Source organism: Medicago sativa, chromosome 5, assembly GCF_051527215.1.
Source record: "Medicago sativa cultivar Bolivia chromosome 5, Bolivia_mono, whole genome shotgun sequence".
NCBI lineage: Eukaryota > Viridiplantae > Streptophyta > Magnoliopsida > Fabales > Fabaceae > Medicago > Medicago sativa.
The window spans coordinates 46435488-46452505 of record NC_140753.1 but is presented as its reverse complement, the minus strand read 5'-3'; the positions used below and the strand labels follow the sequence as shown (position 1 = coordinate 46452505).

Genomic DNA, 17018 nt, shown 5'->3' with positions numbered 1-17018 from the left:
GCTTCTATTTTTCATGGTGGAATGGCTTGGAAACGTGCGTCCGAGCCCCTAGATGTCAAACCAAACACCTACTCAGTCAAATATTAGCATATACTTCATAAGTAATTAACAACACAGTAATATCATTATATCATGATTGAAGAAACTAATTTTTTCGGTACAACTTATTTGTGAAAATCAAGCATCAATATATATCTTTATTCTAATCCAATCTTTCATAAATCAAGTCTAATTAACATTTTACAATTCTGGAGATAGTTTTATAATATATTTTATTTTTCCTAAAGGCAAAAAGATAGTTTTGGAATGTTTATAATGTGAAAACTAAGTAAATACAGTTCAACAATTTTGTGGACCAAATTGGGTATTCGATCAAAACTAAAGACATAAATTGATAGCCACTTTACATAGAGAAGATTACTTCAAATCTCATCAAAAATTATATATGGAACTTGCTATTTTTACTTGACAAGTTAATTGCATGATACATATGCTCCAATCGAGGAAGATGTTGATTATTTCCATTCTGAAGATTATTTCTCTTAATTACCTTTTGTGCAGTTTCATTACAGAGACTAAATAGTTGTCTATTTTCCTTACTTTTGAGATAAGGCTTGGTTGTTGTTGTTGTTTCCTTACTTTTGAGAGAATATCTCTTGTATACAAATACAATTTTATTATGCAATACAGAGAATTCATTCAAATTATTCAAAGATATAAATTACATTGATTTTATTGATCTCCTTAATACTTGACACTATAGCAAATTTGATTTGATACAATACACATTCAGAGATAAGCAATTTCACATGTGCTTTGAACACTATAAGTATAATCATACCCCTATCAACAGTGTCAATGAGATAAGCAATTCAGCCGCCTTTCCTTAATACAAAGATAAGCAACTCAGCCGCCTTTCCTTATACAACTATGCGCAACTAATGTGAAGCTTCAGTAAACGAACTCAAGGAGCTTATCAAAGACTCGTATACCTTTATTCCCTTCATGTACACAGTATCTCGTAGATGCTGCACGTGAAAATCACAGGAGTCAAAAAAGTATATAATGAAGTAAAAGAGTTCGTGCAGAATGGAATAAAAGTTACATACAATAACTAAGAATTGGGAAAGTTGTTTAACCTCATTGTGGTCATGAAGCAAGATGGGAGTATTTTTCATTGGGGAGAAACCAAGTACAGGAATCCCTTTCTGTCGAATATATCGAGCATCGGTTGTGGATTGAAGAATTTCAGGCCTCGAAAGTTTTTCTCCAGCTGAGGCTATAGCCTGCTTGAAAACTAACCACCATGGATTGGAATCATTAGTTGCAGTCATTAAAGGACGCCCCAAATAGTCTCTGATGGGTCCTTTCTCTATGATCTGCAATATTTTTTTGTCAAGAAATTAATGACAGGTTTTAACTACGTTTGATGGTAACTGAGAGTAAAGTCTAATAGTACAAAGTAAAAGAATAGGTTATGACGTATAAAAGATCTCATTAGCTTTTATACATTGTACTATATAACATGTTAATTGAAAAAGAAAAAGGCTTCTAAGGTGCCATAGTTATAACTTTAGGCAAGAAAGAAACCGAACAGCCATCGACTCATTCAATGAGGCAAAATCATATAAAATAACTGATCTAATTGTTACAAATCACATGATCAAAGAGATGAAAAAAATCATCTCTTAAGAAAATAAGCTTAAGAGTGTAAAGAGAGAAAGCTCATTAGATTTCATACTGATTAAAGATACATGGAAATGATTACACTTTGCTCTTCGTATAGAGTTAGGAGAAGATTAACAAACCAACTAAAATCTTAACTAACTTTTACATTTTAATACTAATATTCACTATAAAATTGTTTTTTGTAAGAGTTTATTATTTGCCTGTTTTTATGATAATCAGGTCTAATGATATTGATTAATAAAAAACACCATTTAGTTTGCAAACATTAGCACTGACATCTCAGATACTACTACTACACTGGTGTTTTCTTCTACCTTTTTCAACAGTAAACTCTGCCATCAGTGTCAGAGAGCATATGGAGTTTGTTCATTGCAGACATCAAGAGGGTGGCAGTGGTCAGAAAAGCAGAGTCGGTGGTGATTTACAGTGCCAGAAAATTTTATTCAGTGTGCCAAAACTCAACAATGGTGTCCCAAAAACAGCAACAGAGCTCAGTAATTGATGAAAGCATGGGAGAAGACAAGTGGACATTGGAAGAGTTGAAAGTTGAAGTCAAGAACAAGAAAAAATATCTTTTCAAACCATAATAGAATAACAAAGTTTTAATCTGATCAGTCGTCGGCTGGGCAACATTACCTACCGGACCCACCTTACCTGCAGGGGTATTTTTGCATTTGGTCAGTCAACTTGAGTTGGCGGGTCCAACGAGTCAAACAAACGCTCATGATTGGGCTAAAACGGTTCGGTTGGGTGGTTTTCCGGGGCCCGTTGGGACCGTACCCATCATTATATTATGACTATTTATTAAAATTATTACTACTTGGCTTATAGACAGGCCCACACACCCTGGGCCAAATAAGCTGCTGAAATTATAAAAAAAAATGGCCCAGTAAACACATCAAACCCTAAATACTTTCAGACCCGAGTTAGCTAAATGCCTCCCTCACTTTCACTCTGATTGATATCCTTACTCTTCTGACACTACATTTCACCCACGAGTTGGGCCGGTTATGCAGTTTGGGCCTGAACCGATGCCCATCCTTAGTCTATGCTATCATGTTATGATTGTAGTATAATCAAATAAAGTCGAGCTTTTGCTGTACTTTTATGATTTTTCAAAACTAGAGGAAAAAAAATACTACATACTCTTGAAGTAGGATTTCTCTCTGAAGGGTCTCCTCTATTGTGTTAGACAATCACTAATGAGTTCCAGCTTATTCATTGTAACTTGAGGCAACAGTTAATATGGACCACCATTATAGTCCATTTGGTACCATTGTTTTTCACCGTTAGATTGATCTAACCCTAACACTTGTATGGTGCACTTTCTAAACTGGATAGTCTCCCATCCACAACCTTTTCTCCCCTTCCCTTCAGCCAGCCACGCTTCACTGCCCAAATCATTTGGTTTGTCAACAATGACGATTCAATAGTTGCAACTGAAATATTATTCTACGAAAATCGTTGAATCATGTTCTATGACAAAATCAAGACTCAAACAATGTCAAAATAAATCATGTTCTACAAAAATCATCGATAGTGAGTTTCTTTGTTGGATTTAAAGTTTGAGTTTCTCATCATTCAGGAGGTCAATCTCTTAATCATGGGTTTTCACAAATTTAAAAATTGTTTCTTCTTCCTTTCCAAAAAATGTTAATTGTTTCTTCCTGATTATTGTCATTCCTTAGCTTTAAGATGGCCAATAATGGATAATGGGTTGAACTATCTCCAATTGAACGTCCCATTTTGGTTGGAGTTGCAACCATCCGTTTTTGTTCATTCAACCCACAAAACGAAATGTAAAAATTAAATGTGAATCCTATAAGATTCTCGTCCCCTTACAGAATACAAAAACTTACCCAAATACTAGTGAGGCAAAAAGAATATGCAATGGAGGTGAATTAAACCATATACTTGTTCATCTCGTTGATTACGCTAGGAAGCACAGGAGGCTGGACAGTGACATGGGTCATGGAGTGCAAAGATAAGATTATTTTTGGGTCTGTAGCAGAAGAGTCATAAGGGACGAGAATAAATCCAGTGGAATATCTATAAATTAAATTCAGTGGAACTACAATGCAAAAATAAATCCAATGATTATAAATTTCAGTGCACTATGGACCAAATGGCGATCTATTATACTTGCTTGTAACTTGCTAATGTTGACCACTTTAGGATTCACATTTGTTGCAAGGGCCTTATAACCAACTTACATAAAGTGCCGATTCAAAAAAAAAAAAAAAACCAACTTACATAAAGTGAGATAAGGGAAATTAACAATTCCATAGTTGTCAACCTCCTCCAGATCAGTAAAGTAATTCCATAGGAATTTGTATCTTCCTATACAAATCTCATTTGTCTTTATGTGGGAAAATTTGATTTGGAGCTTCAAGTGATACCATGTTGTAGTACCGAAGATATAGTAAAATTGTTGTTCACTAAGGTTAAGTTTGATTTGCTTAAAAGTAAGAGACTGGACAGGACAGCTCCATTTATACCATGTTTGATTTAAAAAACTACTCCAGGAAAAATACGGAGCAAGGGGAGACTAGACAAAAGCTAGAATTCTACTCCCTCACTAAACCCTGGGACAAATTTTTATCACAGGTGAAAAATATCTAAAATACCAAAATACCCTTTCACTTTCTAATAAAAAATGTCCTCTCTCCCTCCTTCCTCTCTGTGATATCTCTTTCTCTCATATCACTCTTTCCACTCCCTCTCATATCTCTCTCTCCACTCTCTTTCTGAAACACACCAGAAATGAAATTGGAGATAAGAAAATGAAGGTTTACAGGTATAAATGGTTCCCTTCCAAGAAATTCGACAGTCTTGGTCTCTCCCTTCCAAGAATTAGAGAGCTTGGTCGCTCCCATAAAAACAACCATTCAATAATCAGTTTCTCCTTTCCTTTCTATAATTATTCGTAAGAATAAATAGCATTGTCATAAAATGAGAAGCTAAATAGTGAGAATAGAATAGTAAATGTCTAGCAAGCAAATGATTTGAATACATAAAAGGGATGTAGAACAATCTGAAACTACAATACCAGGACAGTGTCAAACCAGAGCAAGGGAAATCCAAAGTCCTGTTTTGAGCAAAATTTATAGCTCACTTCACCTATGACTAGATACTAACTAGTTGGTACCTGAAACTACAGCAGTATTACGGAAGAAATAAAAATGAGAATTTCCACCCCATGATTTAGCTCAAGTCACATCACACCAAGTATACTTGGGGACTACTCATCCTTGTTTCAGACCCACCTCCTTCAATGTACCAACATCTCTCCCTCAACAGCTTCCAAAAATCCCTCTCAATTTCATATCTTGGTGCCTTCTGTTCTGCTCAAAAGGTACGACATCTCTATTCTCTACTTGGCTTTTCATACAAATTATTCATATATACATTAGACTCATTCATAATTATATATTTGTTTGATTGAACGAAGGTGCTGCTGGGAATTCAGAGGGGAAGGCAGCCTTGATATGAGCAGTGAATTACAAGAACAAAAGAGTTGGACGCAGCACAGGTGTATAATAATAAATGGAATAAAAAATGAGTTTTCTTGTCCTCGTGGCCTCACTTTAGAAAAGAAGCGATACGACATTTTTACTTCCCGTCTCTTCTATTATTTACTAACCAAACAAGAGACTCATTTCCTCTCTTCTCTAATGATCTCTTTCGTATTTCTCTAATAACAATGTGTACGTATTCCAATTTCCACAGTCCACATTTTTTACTAGTTCTACCTATAGGAACTTCATTAATTAAAAACAAAAATCATTTTGCAATAAAATCCAAAAGAAAAATCAGACTTTTCATAAGAAACTCACCTCATATGACATATTTCTAACAGAGGGTGCCCATTCAGCAGCAATTCTCCTCTTCATTTCGTCAGGATCTGTCGTAGGAGTCAACCTAAGATCAAAACCAGCTTCCGCCTCCGAAGGTTGCACATTCATCACAAACCCCTTCATAAACACCATCAACACATCAAACATATATCAACAACCATCTTCCCAATTAACAAAAGGATTCAATTAATAAACACCTTATAGTGATTTCACACATACATCCAATCAAATCGTACTATAAAAATAACAAATGGATTTAAGTTATAAACAACATACACATACATCCATCCAATCACATTTCACCGTATAGATATCTATGCAGATATTAACATAATAAAGTGGCGTCATAGTGATTTTACACATGCATTCAATCAAATCACACTGTAAAAAATAAACGGTGTTATGATGCAAATGCCAAACTCACATCATGAGTGGGAACTCCAGCCTTAACATAAACTGGATTAACCGAAACAACCTCGGAATTCAACGCCTTCCCAGCCTTAACAACATCAAACTGACTCTCTCTAAACCTACTCACAGCCTCAACACTCTTCATCAAATTCTCCATAGCACTATCATCATACAATCTGGAACCATGCCCCGGTTGCCCTTTCGCTTTAATCTTCAAATGCCATGGAAACCGATCCGCATAAAAAACCCTAAACTCATCACCAACCGAAGCTTGTCCTTCATCTAACGCAAATCCAACATTCATCTTTTCAAATTCCTCAGACTCCACAAACAACTGCCAACCACCAAATCCACCAACCTCCTCATCAGGAACTAGGGAGATATGAACCGTCCGAACCGGAACAAAACCCTTGTTGTTAAGACTCCGTATAGCTTCGAGGTATTGCATAGCGATGCATTTATCATCCTGTGCACCACGGGCGAAGATAAGGCCGTCCGCATCGCGAACGGCCGAGAAAGGAGGATGGAGCCATTTAGAAGGTTCAGCAGGGACAGAATCAAGATGGGAATTGAGGAGGATGGAAGGGAGAGAAGGGTGGGACCCAGGCCATGTAAAGAGAAGGAGAGGCTTCCCTGGTGAGAATTCAAGGATTTTGTGATGGATGGAAGGGATGGAGTTGGATTGGGAGGTGAGGTAGGAAATAGCGGAGGTGTAATCTGGATTTGGGTGTGCGGTGTTTATGCGAAGGTAGCGTTGGAAACGACCGATTGGAGTGTCGTTTTCGTCTTCTGAATAGGTTGTTGTTGTTGTTGTTGAGAGAAGGAGAGTGAGAAGTGTGAGTGAGAGAATAGAGTGTACTTGTGTTTGTGTTGTTCTCGCCATGATTGGGGAAGTTAAGTCAACAACTCAGCTTTTCAGGACAGAGTGAATTTCTTTTGGTTCTTTTGTTTAGTTCAGCTCCATTCACTAATATTTTTTTATTATTAATTAATTTTTTTAGTTTATCCCTTCAAAATAAAATATATTTTTTAGTTAAAGTTTTTGGTAATAGTCGTTTAGGTGTCTAAAAGTGTAAATATTAGATACAATAACGTTTGTTGTATCGAAATTTTAAAATAGTTGTTGATTATGTATTATATTAATTAAAATAGTCTTTTATGTTAAAATGCTTCGTTATTATTGTCATAATAATTCATCAATATATTTACTTATTATTGTATCAATCCTTATATGAAGTAATATTTTAATATGAGAAGATTATTTTTGACTAAAACAATGCACAATTAAGAATTATTTTGGAGTTTTGATACAATGCAAGACTATTGTGATTATTCCTTATACATTTAGATATCAAAATGACTTTTACCCTTTTAAAATTTAGGCTTAATTGCACTTTTGGCCCCTATCTTTCCAAAACTTGCGGTTCTGACCCCTAACTAATTTAAATACAAAACAGCCCCCTAAGTATTGAATCTTTGGCAGTTTTGGCCCCCAAGGAGCAAAAAAAATTAAAAAAATGACACGTGGCACCTCATTTAGGGTGCCACGTCGGCGTTGGGGGCCAAAAGCGCAAAGATTCAATACTTAAGGGGCATTTTGTATTTAAATTAGTTAGGGGCATGTAGCAAGTTTTGAAAAGATAGGGGGCCAAAAGTGCAATTAAGCCTAAAATTTATTATAAGATTACAATTTCTACTTTAAAATCAAGAATTCTAATGTCTATTATATTTTTTTATCTATCTATGTGTATGAATTAAATCCTTTTACGAGTTTAACCAAAAGGAGGCACACTTGGTTGGACAAAAACATAAATAAAAATATTTAGGCACACACATAAAGCCAAAAATTTTTTTAAAGAAAAATAAAATTATAATATATCAATTGATGTGACAAAATACTTTTTATTTAATTTGTTAGTTTTATGTAAGTGTGCCCAAATAATATTTATTTGGGGTTGTATCCATGAAAGACTTTCTCAACCAAAAGTACCTATTACATTTCTTACTTTTGATAAGAAATATCTATTATACTTCTAAGCATGAAATGTTACAAGTAAATTTATAAATAAATGATAGATATGAGAAAGAGGATAACAATGTGGGCAAACGAAAGTTATCCCGGTTGATAAATAGTTGACTCACTCGTAAACTTTTAGGTTTAACTTTAATTGTCAATGTGAGGATCTTTTTGGTAGATAATCTACAAGTATTTCTATTAGGTCTTGTTAAGTATTGAAGGCTACTTTAACACCGGTGAGCCTCCAAAACTCGGCTTACCTGAACTTTCTTCTATAAGAAAATAATAATAACGTAGTACCAATTTGGTTTCATACCACACAATATCCTCTAATTATAGGAGAAGCATCGAGAATGTAGATCGTAACACCCTAAATATCAACATTGATTTATTAAATAAGAAGAATATATTTAAATAATAGGATGTTACAAAACTCATCATCTGTCATTTAATAAAGCAATAATAATTCATACTTCAATAGCGGAAATTAATTCAACATGTCATATTAACAAAAAATATTCATGTCTTCAATATCAACAATGAAGCCTACATAGTTTTATTTTATATGTTTTTGATGATGTCCTTTACTTTTGTTTATCTTTATGATGACTGCCTAGTATTTAACATGTTAAAGCACCCAACATCTATGGCTCTTGGTCTTCGGATTCACTTGTGTCATGTGCATTACTCGTTCACCTAAAAAGTGTCATAGTTCATCTTTTCACTTGTTGAATCGATTCATCATACATTGAATCGTATCATCGTAGTCTATAATTTACGATGAAACGATTCACCACTTTTTGAGTCGTATCACATATGAATCGATTCATTACGGTTTGAGTCGTATCATAAAACTCTCGGCTTGCTTTGAATCGATTCAACAAAAGGTTGAATCAAATCATTCTTCATCCTGGACTTATTTGAATCGATTCACACATGCACTTAATCGTATCATTCTTCATGTGTCTTTGGCTTGTATTTTTCTTTGTCTGAATGGATTCACTCATTTAGTGAATCGATTCACCATTTTTTTGTGCGAAAATTTACTCTTGTCACTCCTCATTATATATAGTCTACGATAGGCGTTTGGCAAGTGCACCAAATACTATCGAAGTAGTAAAAATATCAATCCCACGAGGATTGTGTTAATCTCAATTCAGCAATAAGGTTAATATTTAGGATGTGTAAAATACTTTGTTTGCCACTAGGCGACGAGATTTGATTTGATTGCATAAAATTAAATAACATAAAATAAAGATTCGGTTAGAAAATAAGAGAGAGATGAGATTAGGTCTTTCGAATCATCTATGTTCCCCTAATTGTTATACTTGCACCTATTCTTATGAATGCTTTTCTATTCCTACGATAGTTAACAAAATAGTCTTAATCAATCCCTTGAGTTAGGACCTCTTCTCAAACTACGGCCCACTAATTTCTTAGGTGGTCTAATATTCTTTGAAGGTTTAAGCACGTTAACTTAATATCACTAACAAACGATTATCTATTCCTAGACTAACCATGTTTATTAGAACAATTCAATAGGTCTAGGTCGAAAGCTATGGTCGGTAGTCATTCGTTCTCACAAAATCATATTTATATTTGATCGGGATATAAAAAGCATTAAGAACAATTGAATTGAATAAAGACTAGAATATCATTCACAATAAATAGAGTTTCACAACATAATGTATCAATTAGGGTTACAACGAATCATCTCGGACCTAACCTTTAATGGATTTAGCTACTCATAATAGTGTTTACAAATAACATAATCATTAGAGGTAATAAAACATACACAAAGTGGTTGAAGGATGAAGAAATTGTCCTCTTGGTCTTCCTTGTAGTTGCAAAATCGCACTTTGCTCTCTAGAATTCGTCCCCCTTGTTTTTGGAATAGACTTCGGCTTAAATAGGCACGGAATATCGCCTAAATCGTGTCACGTTTTAAGTGAACCGTGACACGTTTTTACCTTCGGAGCAAGAAACTGAATTAGGGTTTCACCAAATCGTGTCACGTTTTACCAATCGTGACACGTCGTTTTCTTTCTTTGTATTTCCTCCGGTTCTTTGCTCTTTTCTTTGCATAAGTCTCCTTGTGAACTCCATTTTTGTGCTAAAATACATATAAAATTACGTAATGACAAGATGTCATCACAACCCCAAACTTAAACCATTCCTTGTCCTCAAGGAATTTACTTGCAAAGCCGACAATCGACGGTAAAATAACAATTACACGATCAAGCGGTAGTACCCAAAAGTTCAACACCTTACTAGCTAAAGATGAGCTAGTTTGACTTGTACGCAATCACCAATTCATAACTCCACACAACTAATTGAAAAGGGTTTATACACGATCGACATGCAATCTACATATTACCATACGCTTGAAAAGTTTCTAAACGTCAATCAAAATCAATGTCAATGCACACTTTGAGGTCTTTAAGGGTTATAACGGGGCTTAGGTGAAGGTGGGATAATATTTGGATAAGTAGGCTACACAAAATTTGAGTTAGGCATTCCTACGGAAGTTAAAGCATAAAATTCAATCCTTCATTCATTCACCTTATATAACAACAATTTGAAAGATACTAGAGAATATTTATAACATTAGGGACAATCGAGTTTGAAGTTACTCGGATTTTCAATGTTTTGTCCCTTTTTCATCATTCGTTTTCATTTTTTTTCATACACCAATTTTTGAGTGTATTTTTGCATTGCATGACAATCTTTTTTCTTTTTGTTCTCTTATTCTCTAGTACCCCCACCCCAAACTTAATTGGTTGCATATCCCAATAGCAACCCCAAACTTAATTATTAGTAACATTCTACAATGCCTAACTCGGAAAAAAAATAAGGGACAAGTCCTAAAAGTCTCTAAGCTTGTAAAGTAGTTTGTCACGGAACAAAAAGTTCTAATCCTACCGGCTCAAATTGGCTAAGAAAAGGATAAAATTTAACAATTAAAATCGGGGTAGGCTTCAAAAGGCTCACGGAGTCCAAGCATTTTTGCCTCGGTGTGCTAATGACAAAGATCAATCAACGATAGAGAAACAATGCAAGTTCTAGAAATGTAAATGCATGGAATATTCTAATATATGTAAATTGAAAAACAAAATTTGGCAATAAACCTTATGGTTGAGATTTACGGGAGTTGTGACTACCTATCTTTACCGCCGTACACTTCGCCTTTGAAAACCAAGTCACTCCTCCTTTTGAACTTTTGGAGTACCACTTGAACAACTATTTGTTATCAAACTGTAAAAAGTCAACTAAACAAACAAATTCATCAATAATAAACAAGTGCGGGAATAATTACATAAACGGGGGTACAACGGAGTTAAACATTACCAAAGTAAATAAAATTGTTCAAACATGAAATTAAAAGTACATAACCAAAGTGCTTTGAAACAAAAACAGAAAAATAATAAAAGAATGGGCCATCGGTAGCCCACTCAATCCTGCATCCGGTCCTCCGAATCCAAGTGTTGGGGTCCTCCTCTGCTTAGGTATCCTCCCCAAAGTGATATACGGGTAGGCGCCACCGGCGGCAAAATCGGCTCTAATCTCCTGCTCTCTATCTTGAGCTCGACCTGCGGTGACATCAAAATAGTGGTCCATAGCCTCCTCGGACCCATCAAAACGCTCGAAAAGACCCGGTCATCTTCCTCCTGTTGAGGCGAGACCACCTCGGTGAACTTCGACCAAATCTCGGACGGTTCCGGTACTCTGATCGACACCTCATTCATCCGGTTGGCATGGCCGAACATGTAGTCCGGCATCATAGGATGAATAGGTGCATAGGCACCCCTGTTGCTCCCCTCTCCATGAACGGACCGAGGTGGAGGTGGGTGCACTGGGGCGTGTGGTTGATGTGGTGGTGGCGGCGTGGCCGTCCCGCTTATTCTTTGCCTCGACAACCATGATTGCATGCATGCGGTCATGATAATCCTTGACAAAGCCATCCATGTAAGTGTCGGTGATGGGCTTCATCATGCATGCATTTGCTGCTTAGATCGTTTCCGAACAAATCACACTCGGCTTCCTCACAAAGCCAATTGATAAGGCTCGAAGTGAGGGAACGCCTTCTTGGTACATGAAGCAAACATATATATATATATATATATATTGTTGGCAATTAACTCACCAACATTGATGGGTGCACCATCAAGAATAGCCGACAAGGTAAGCACGCGGGGCGGCGGAATCTACGAAGTACAAGAGGTGCCTTCAATAGTACGCACCACAAAAGATGCCCACGCCTTTGCATGGGGCTTGAAGTCAGCCCTCAACAGCATATGTGACCCTCCATGCCACTTTGCACCTTCAACACAAAGCTGCGAAGCAACTCTTCCCACCTATCATCATTTCGGTTCTTGCACTTCTCCATCATCCTCTTCGCATCACACACCTCTGGTGGCACAATCTCCGCCAATTGATTTATTCTCTCCGGGCTATAGTCAATCTCCTTCCCCCTCACATAGGACACATACTTCCTCCCCATGTACCTAGCATTGGAATAGAATTCTATCCCAATAGTTTTTGTTGGTCTGCTCAAAAATCATGTTTACAAGGGACTCCCACCCTCTCTCGGTGATCACTGATGTAACTCGGGGTTGGAGATGAGTTTGGTGAAATCAAAACCTCTCTCCGGGATCACTCTAAAGCCACGGATATCTTTGAAACGGTCTCGGGCAGCGTTGTTATAAAATCGGTGGTTAACGGATGATGGTGGGGCGGTGTTAGGGCTAGGTTTGACAAATTGTTTGCGTTTGGGGGCTATCTTGGCCTTTTTGGATGGTTGGGATGTGGCTTGTGACATGCCTTTGTTGCGGGTCTCAACCATGGTTAGGGTTAGGGTTTGAAGAAAAATGAAAATTAGGGTTAGGGTTAGGGTGAAGATGATGGAGATGTTCGATTTAGGTTGTTTGTGGGTGATGATGAAGGTTTATGGTGATGGTTTGGTGATTGGAAGATGAAAAGATGAAGATTTTTGGTAGAAAAGGGTTAGAAAATCGTAGGTTAGTGGTTCGGGAAAATTTTGGCAGAGTTTGGCTACTTTTGGAAGTGAATGGAATGAAAATCGTGTTGGGTTTATTTATAAATTTGGGAAAATCATGTCACGTTTGCCCAAAAACGTGTCACGATTGATGAGTCATAGATAGTATTAATTATTGCCTTATTTAGTTTAGTTTTATTTTAGATTTGATTTAGTTTTATTGCATTTTATTTTAGTTTAGAATATTTTACTTCAAATTATGTTTTATTTTATTCTAGGAATAAATATATGGTGGAAGGTGTCTTGGAGCAAAAGAAAGAGGACTGCAGCAAATACGGCGCAAGAATACGAAGATACGGGACAAAAATATGTTCCCACCAAGTCGAAGCTTGGCACGGCCGGTGCCAACATGTGGCACGGCCGTGCCACCTCCGAAGCCACTTTTGCTGCTTTTTCTTCAAGGCCAAGTTACCCAACATTTGCGGCTTTCTTGTTTTACCCTTTTAGTTGCTTAGTTTCTAAGTCGATTGTAAAGCTATAAATAGAGTAGCTCTCCACCATGAACAATCATGCTTTACTTTGTTTATTTCAATTGCTATTTTAATAAAAGTCTTTATTTTCCCTTTTACTTTCCTTGCAATTTATTTTACCGTATTTCTCTCTTCTTCCTCCATGTCTACGATGAACATGAGTGAGTAGACTTCTTAGTCTTAGGATTATTGGGGAGTCTAATGACTCAATCCTAAACGAAACATGTCTAAACCCTAATTTCTATGTAACCCTAATTTCTAATCTAGATTCACCGTCTTAACGTGGATTAACAATTATCAAGCTGTGGAAGCGAAAGCGGAGGGTTTGATAATCGTTAATCCATCATCCCAAACATCAATTCATAAAGCGAGAGCGGAGCTTTGATGTTGGAACAAGTGAATCTAGACAATAATTGCAAAACAGTGAAATAGTCTTTGCAATTATTGAGACAAAGTAGTTTCAATCCTCTATGCATCTTCTAGTAATCATGTCGGTGAAATAGGCTTGGTTGCTAGAAGTAAACTCTCACCGGACTTTCATCGGAAAGGTGAGGGGCTAAGGAAACCGGTCTTTAGAAATTAGTGTGTAAATCATGAAATTAGATGTTTAGGATTTTGTCTAGTAAAGGATTAGTTATTAAGATGAACCAATGATCCTAAGGCCCCTTTATTATTATTGTTTTTACCTTCAGCAATCAAACCCTTTCTAATCAACTTTCTCTCCTCTAATCATTCATTAAAAGTTAATTAAATTGACCAACTCCCTAGCGGAACGATACTCTACTTACTACTATTACTTCGATAGGCCGTGCGCTTGCGGTTTGGCTCTATCAAGTTTTTAAGCGCCGCTTGGGGAGTTAACTAATTTAATTAGCTTTTTCTTAGTGATTAGAATTCTCTCTTCTTCCTTCTCTTTTCTTTTTATTTTTATTTTTTTTACTTTTTTCTGTCATTATTAACTTCTTGGGTTCTCAATTCTTTTATGCGAAAAACTAGAAATCGAGTTGTAATAATCAACGAGATCGAAAGGTATTTGCATAGACGAAAGAGAGCAGCACAAAATAACACCGCCATGGCCAATCGCACTCTCAAGGAGTATGCAACGCCGTCTACGGGCGAGCCACAAGCTGTTATAGTGTACCCAACGGTTGAGGATGACAACTTTGAAATCAAGCACATGCCCTACTTAACTTGGTGCAGCAAAACCAATTCTCGGGATCCCCCACCGAGGATCCCAATCTTCACATCTCTGTTTTCCTACGAATTAGTGGAACCATGAAGGAGAACCAAGAAGCCGTAAGACTTCATCTCTTTCCCTTTTCCTTAAGGGATAGAGCTAGCGCTTGGTTCCATTCCCTCGAAGTCGGTTCCATTACTTCATGGGATCGGATGAGGCAAGCATTCCTTGCCGTTTCTTTCCACCATCTAAAACCGCTAAACTTAAAGACCAAATCATGCGGTTCAATCAAAAAGATGGGGAATCTCTCTATGAGGCGTGGGAGCGTTTCAAAGAAATGCTAAGACTTTGTCCCCACCATGGCCTTGAGAAGTGGCTTATAGTCCACACTTTTTATAATGGCTTGTCTTATACCACTAAGATGTACGGTGATGCATTGCAGGTGGAGCACTTATGAACAAGAACTACACGGAGGCGTATGCCCTAATTGAAGACATGGCTCGAGAATCATTACAAATGGACCGACGAGAGAGCCATCTCTAGTTCTTCACCCTCCAAAAAGGAGGCAGTATACACGAAGTCTCTAACTATGATCACCTTGCTTCTAAAATTGATACACTAACTGAAAAACTTGAAAAATTCAACGTTAGTGCTATCAATTCTGCATCTACTCTTTCTTGTGAAATATGTGGTATAGCTGGTCATCTTGGTGTTGATTGCCAACTAGGTAGTGCTATTAATGGTGTTGAGCAAATGAATTATGCTCAATACAACCAAGGGATGCGACAAAATCAAAATTTTATAAAAACCAAAATCGCTATGGACAAGTAGCACCACCCGGTTATGCAAACAACCAAAGATTCACTCAAAAATCCAATTTGGAAATTTTGTTGGAAAATTCTATTGCCAACCAAAACAAACAACTTCAAGAACTTAAAAACCAAACTGGATTTACTGAATGATTCTCTTTCCAAGCTCAATACCAAGGTTGATTCTATTGCTACTCACTCTAAAATGCTTGAAACACAAATCGCCCAAATAGCCCAACAAGTGGCTACATCTTCCCAAACACCGGAGTCTTTCTGGTCAAACCGAAGCCAACCCCAAAGCCCAAGTTAATGTCATATCTTTTAGGGGTAGTAAGCTAGGTGAAACTTTTGCTAAGGTTAAAAACTTTGGGAAAGAGAATGTCAATCCCTTAGGTGATAAAGTTGTGATAGAAGAAGCTAAACCACTTGAAGAAAACAAAACTCCATCCCCCTTAAATCCTGAAAAGCTTAAACTAGAGGGTAAGTTTGAAAAATTTGTTAACATACTTAGGAAGATTTGCATTAAACTCCCCTTGGCTGAAGCTTTGTCTAGGATGCCTCTATATGCCAAGTTTTTAAAGGAAATTTTTTTCAAAGAAAAAGGCTATAGAGCATAATGAGACAATAGCCTTGGCTAAGGAAACTAGTGCAATCATCCAAGAAGCACCCCCAAGCTTAGAGATCCAGGTAGCTTTGCCATACCATGTGAAATTGGGAATGAATCCATAAACAAAGCCTTATGCGACTTAGGAGCTAGTGTTAGTTTGCTGCCTTTGTCTCTTCTTAAAAGGATAAGGATAGGAGAGTTGAAACCTACCGAAATGGAACTAAAGATAGACGATCGTTCTACCATGAAACTTGTAGGATTTGTCGAGGACATACTGTTAAGATAGAGGGGATATACATCCCCATCGATTTTGTAGTCGTTGACATTGAAGAGGACGATGACGTCCCTATAATCCTAGGTAGACCTTTCCTTGCAACTGCGGGAGCTCTCATTGATGTTAAACTTGGTAGGATAGTCTTTCAAGTGAGTGATAAGATGGTAGGATTTGAGTTGGAAAACGTTATGAAAGGTCCCGCTCTTTACTCTTGTTGCATGCTTAACGATCATGTTGTGAAAGAACGTTTTATAGCGTCATCTACACAATATGATATCTTTGATCCATTCTAAGGACTCTTTCTAACCGTCGAAGCTAATGACATTAAAAGAGCGCTTCGTGGGAGGCAACCCACGCATTTCTTGCTTTTGTTTTGTTTTAAATTGTTTTGTAGGTAATTGTCCAAGTGTGATTCGAAAAAAAATCAAGAAATTGAAAATTTTTGAAGCCCTCCTTACCGAGAAGGTTGGCACGGCCCGTCTTGAAGCTGGCACGGCCGTGCCGAGGTTTGTGAACAAAAAAAGGGACATGAGCCACGGAAAGTTGGCACGGCCGTGCCAAGGGTGGCACGGCCGTGCCCGACCTCTTGTGCCTATATACATAAATTTTTCTCTTCTTCTTCCTCATTCTCAAACCACAAACCTCTCTCAT

The 17018-nt window shown here is 37.0% G+C and overlaps 1 protein-coding gene and 1 non-coding gene across 2 annotated transcripts; both read right to left on the bottom strand.

The window, feature by feature from the left end:
- Positions 1 to 639: 639 nt before the first annotated feature.
- Positions 640 to 6874, bottom strand: LOC146922455 (uncharacterized). Its single transcript, XM_085715373.1, has 4 exons — positions 5971 to 6874; positions 5526 to 5663; positions 1140 to 1379; positions 640 to 1028 (listed from the first exon to the last, which is right to left on the bottom strand). Exons 1-4 carry the CDS (start codon positions 6838 to 6840, stop codon positions 939 to 941), a joined length of 1338 nt encoding a protein of 445 aa, XP_085571499.1. The 5' UTR covers positions 6841 to 6874; the 3' UTR covers positions 640 to 938.
- An 8062-nt stretch (positions 6875 to 14936) lies between these two features.
- Positions 14937 to 15043, bottom strand: LOC146922454 (small nucleolar RNA R71). The gene has a single exon (XR_015012959.1). It is a non-coding gene; the product is annotated as a small nucleolar RNA R71 (small nucleolar RNA).
- Positions 15044 to 17018: the final 1975 nt, after the last annotated feature.

Excerpts from the sequence above, each read along its gene's own strand:
- LOC146922455 (XM_085715373.1), bottom strand. The coding sequence starts at position 6,840 with ATGGCGAGAACAACACAAACACAAGTACACTCTATTCTCTCACTCACA. Across the intron at positions 5,664-5,970 it reads CTGGAGTTCCCACTCATGAT|GGGTTTGTGATGAATGTGCA; the intron begins GTGAGTTTGGCA and ends GTGTTTATGAAG. Across the intron at positions 1,029-1,139 it reads TGCTTCATGACCACAATGAG|CATCTACGAGATACTGTGTA; the intron begins GTTAAACAACTT and ends TTTCACGTGCAG.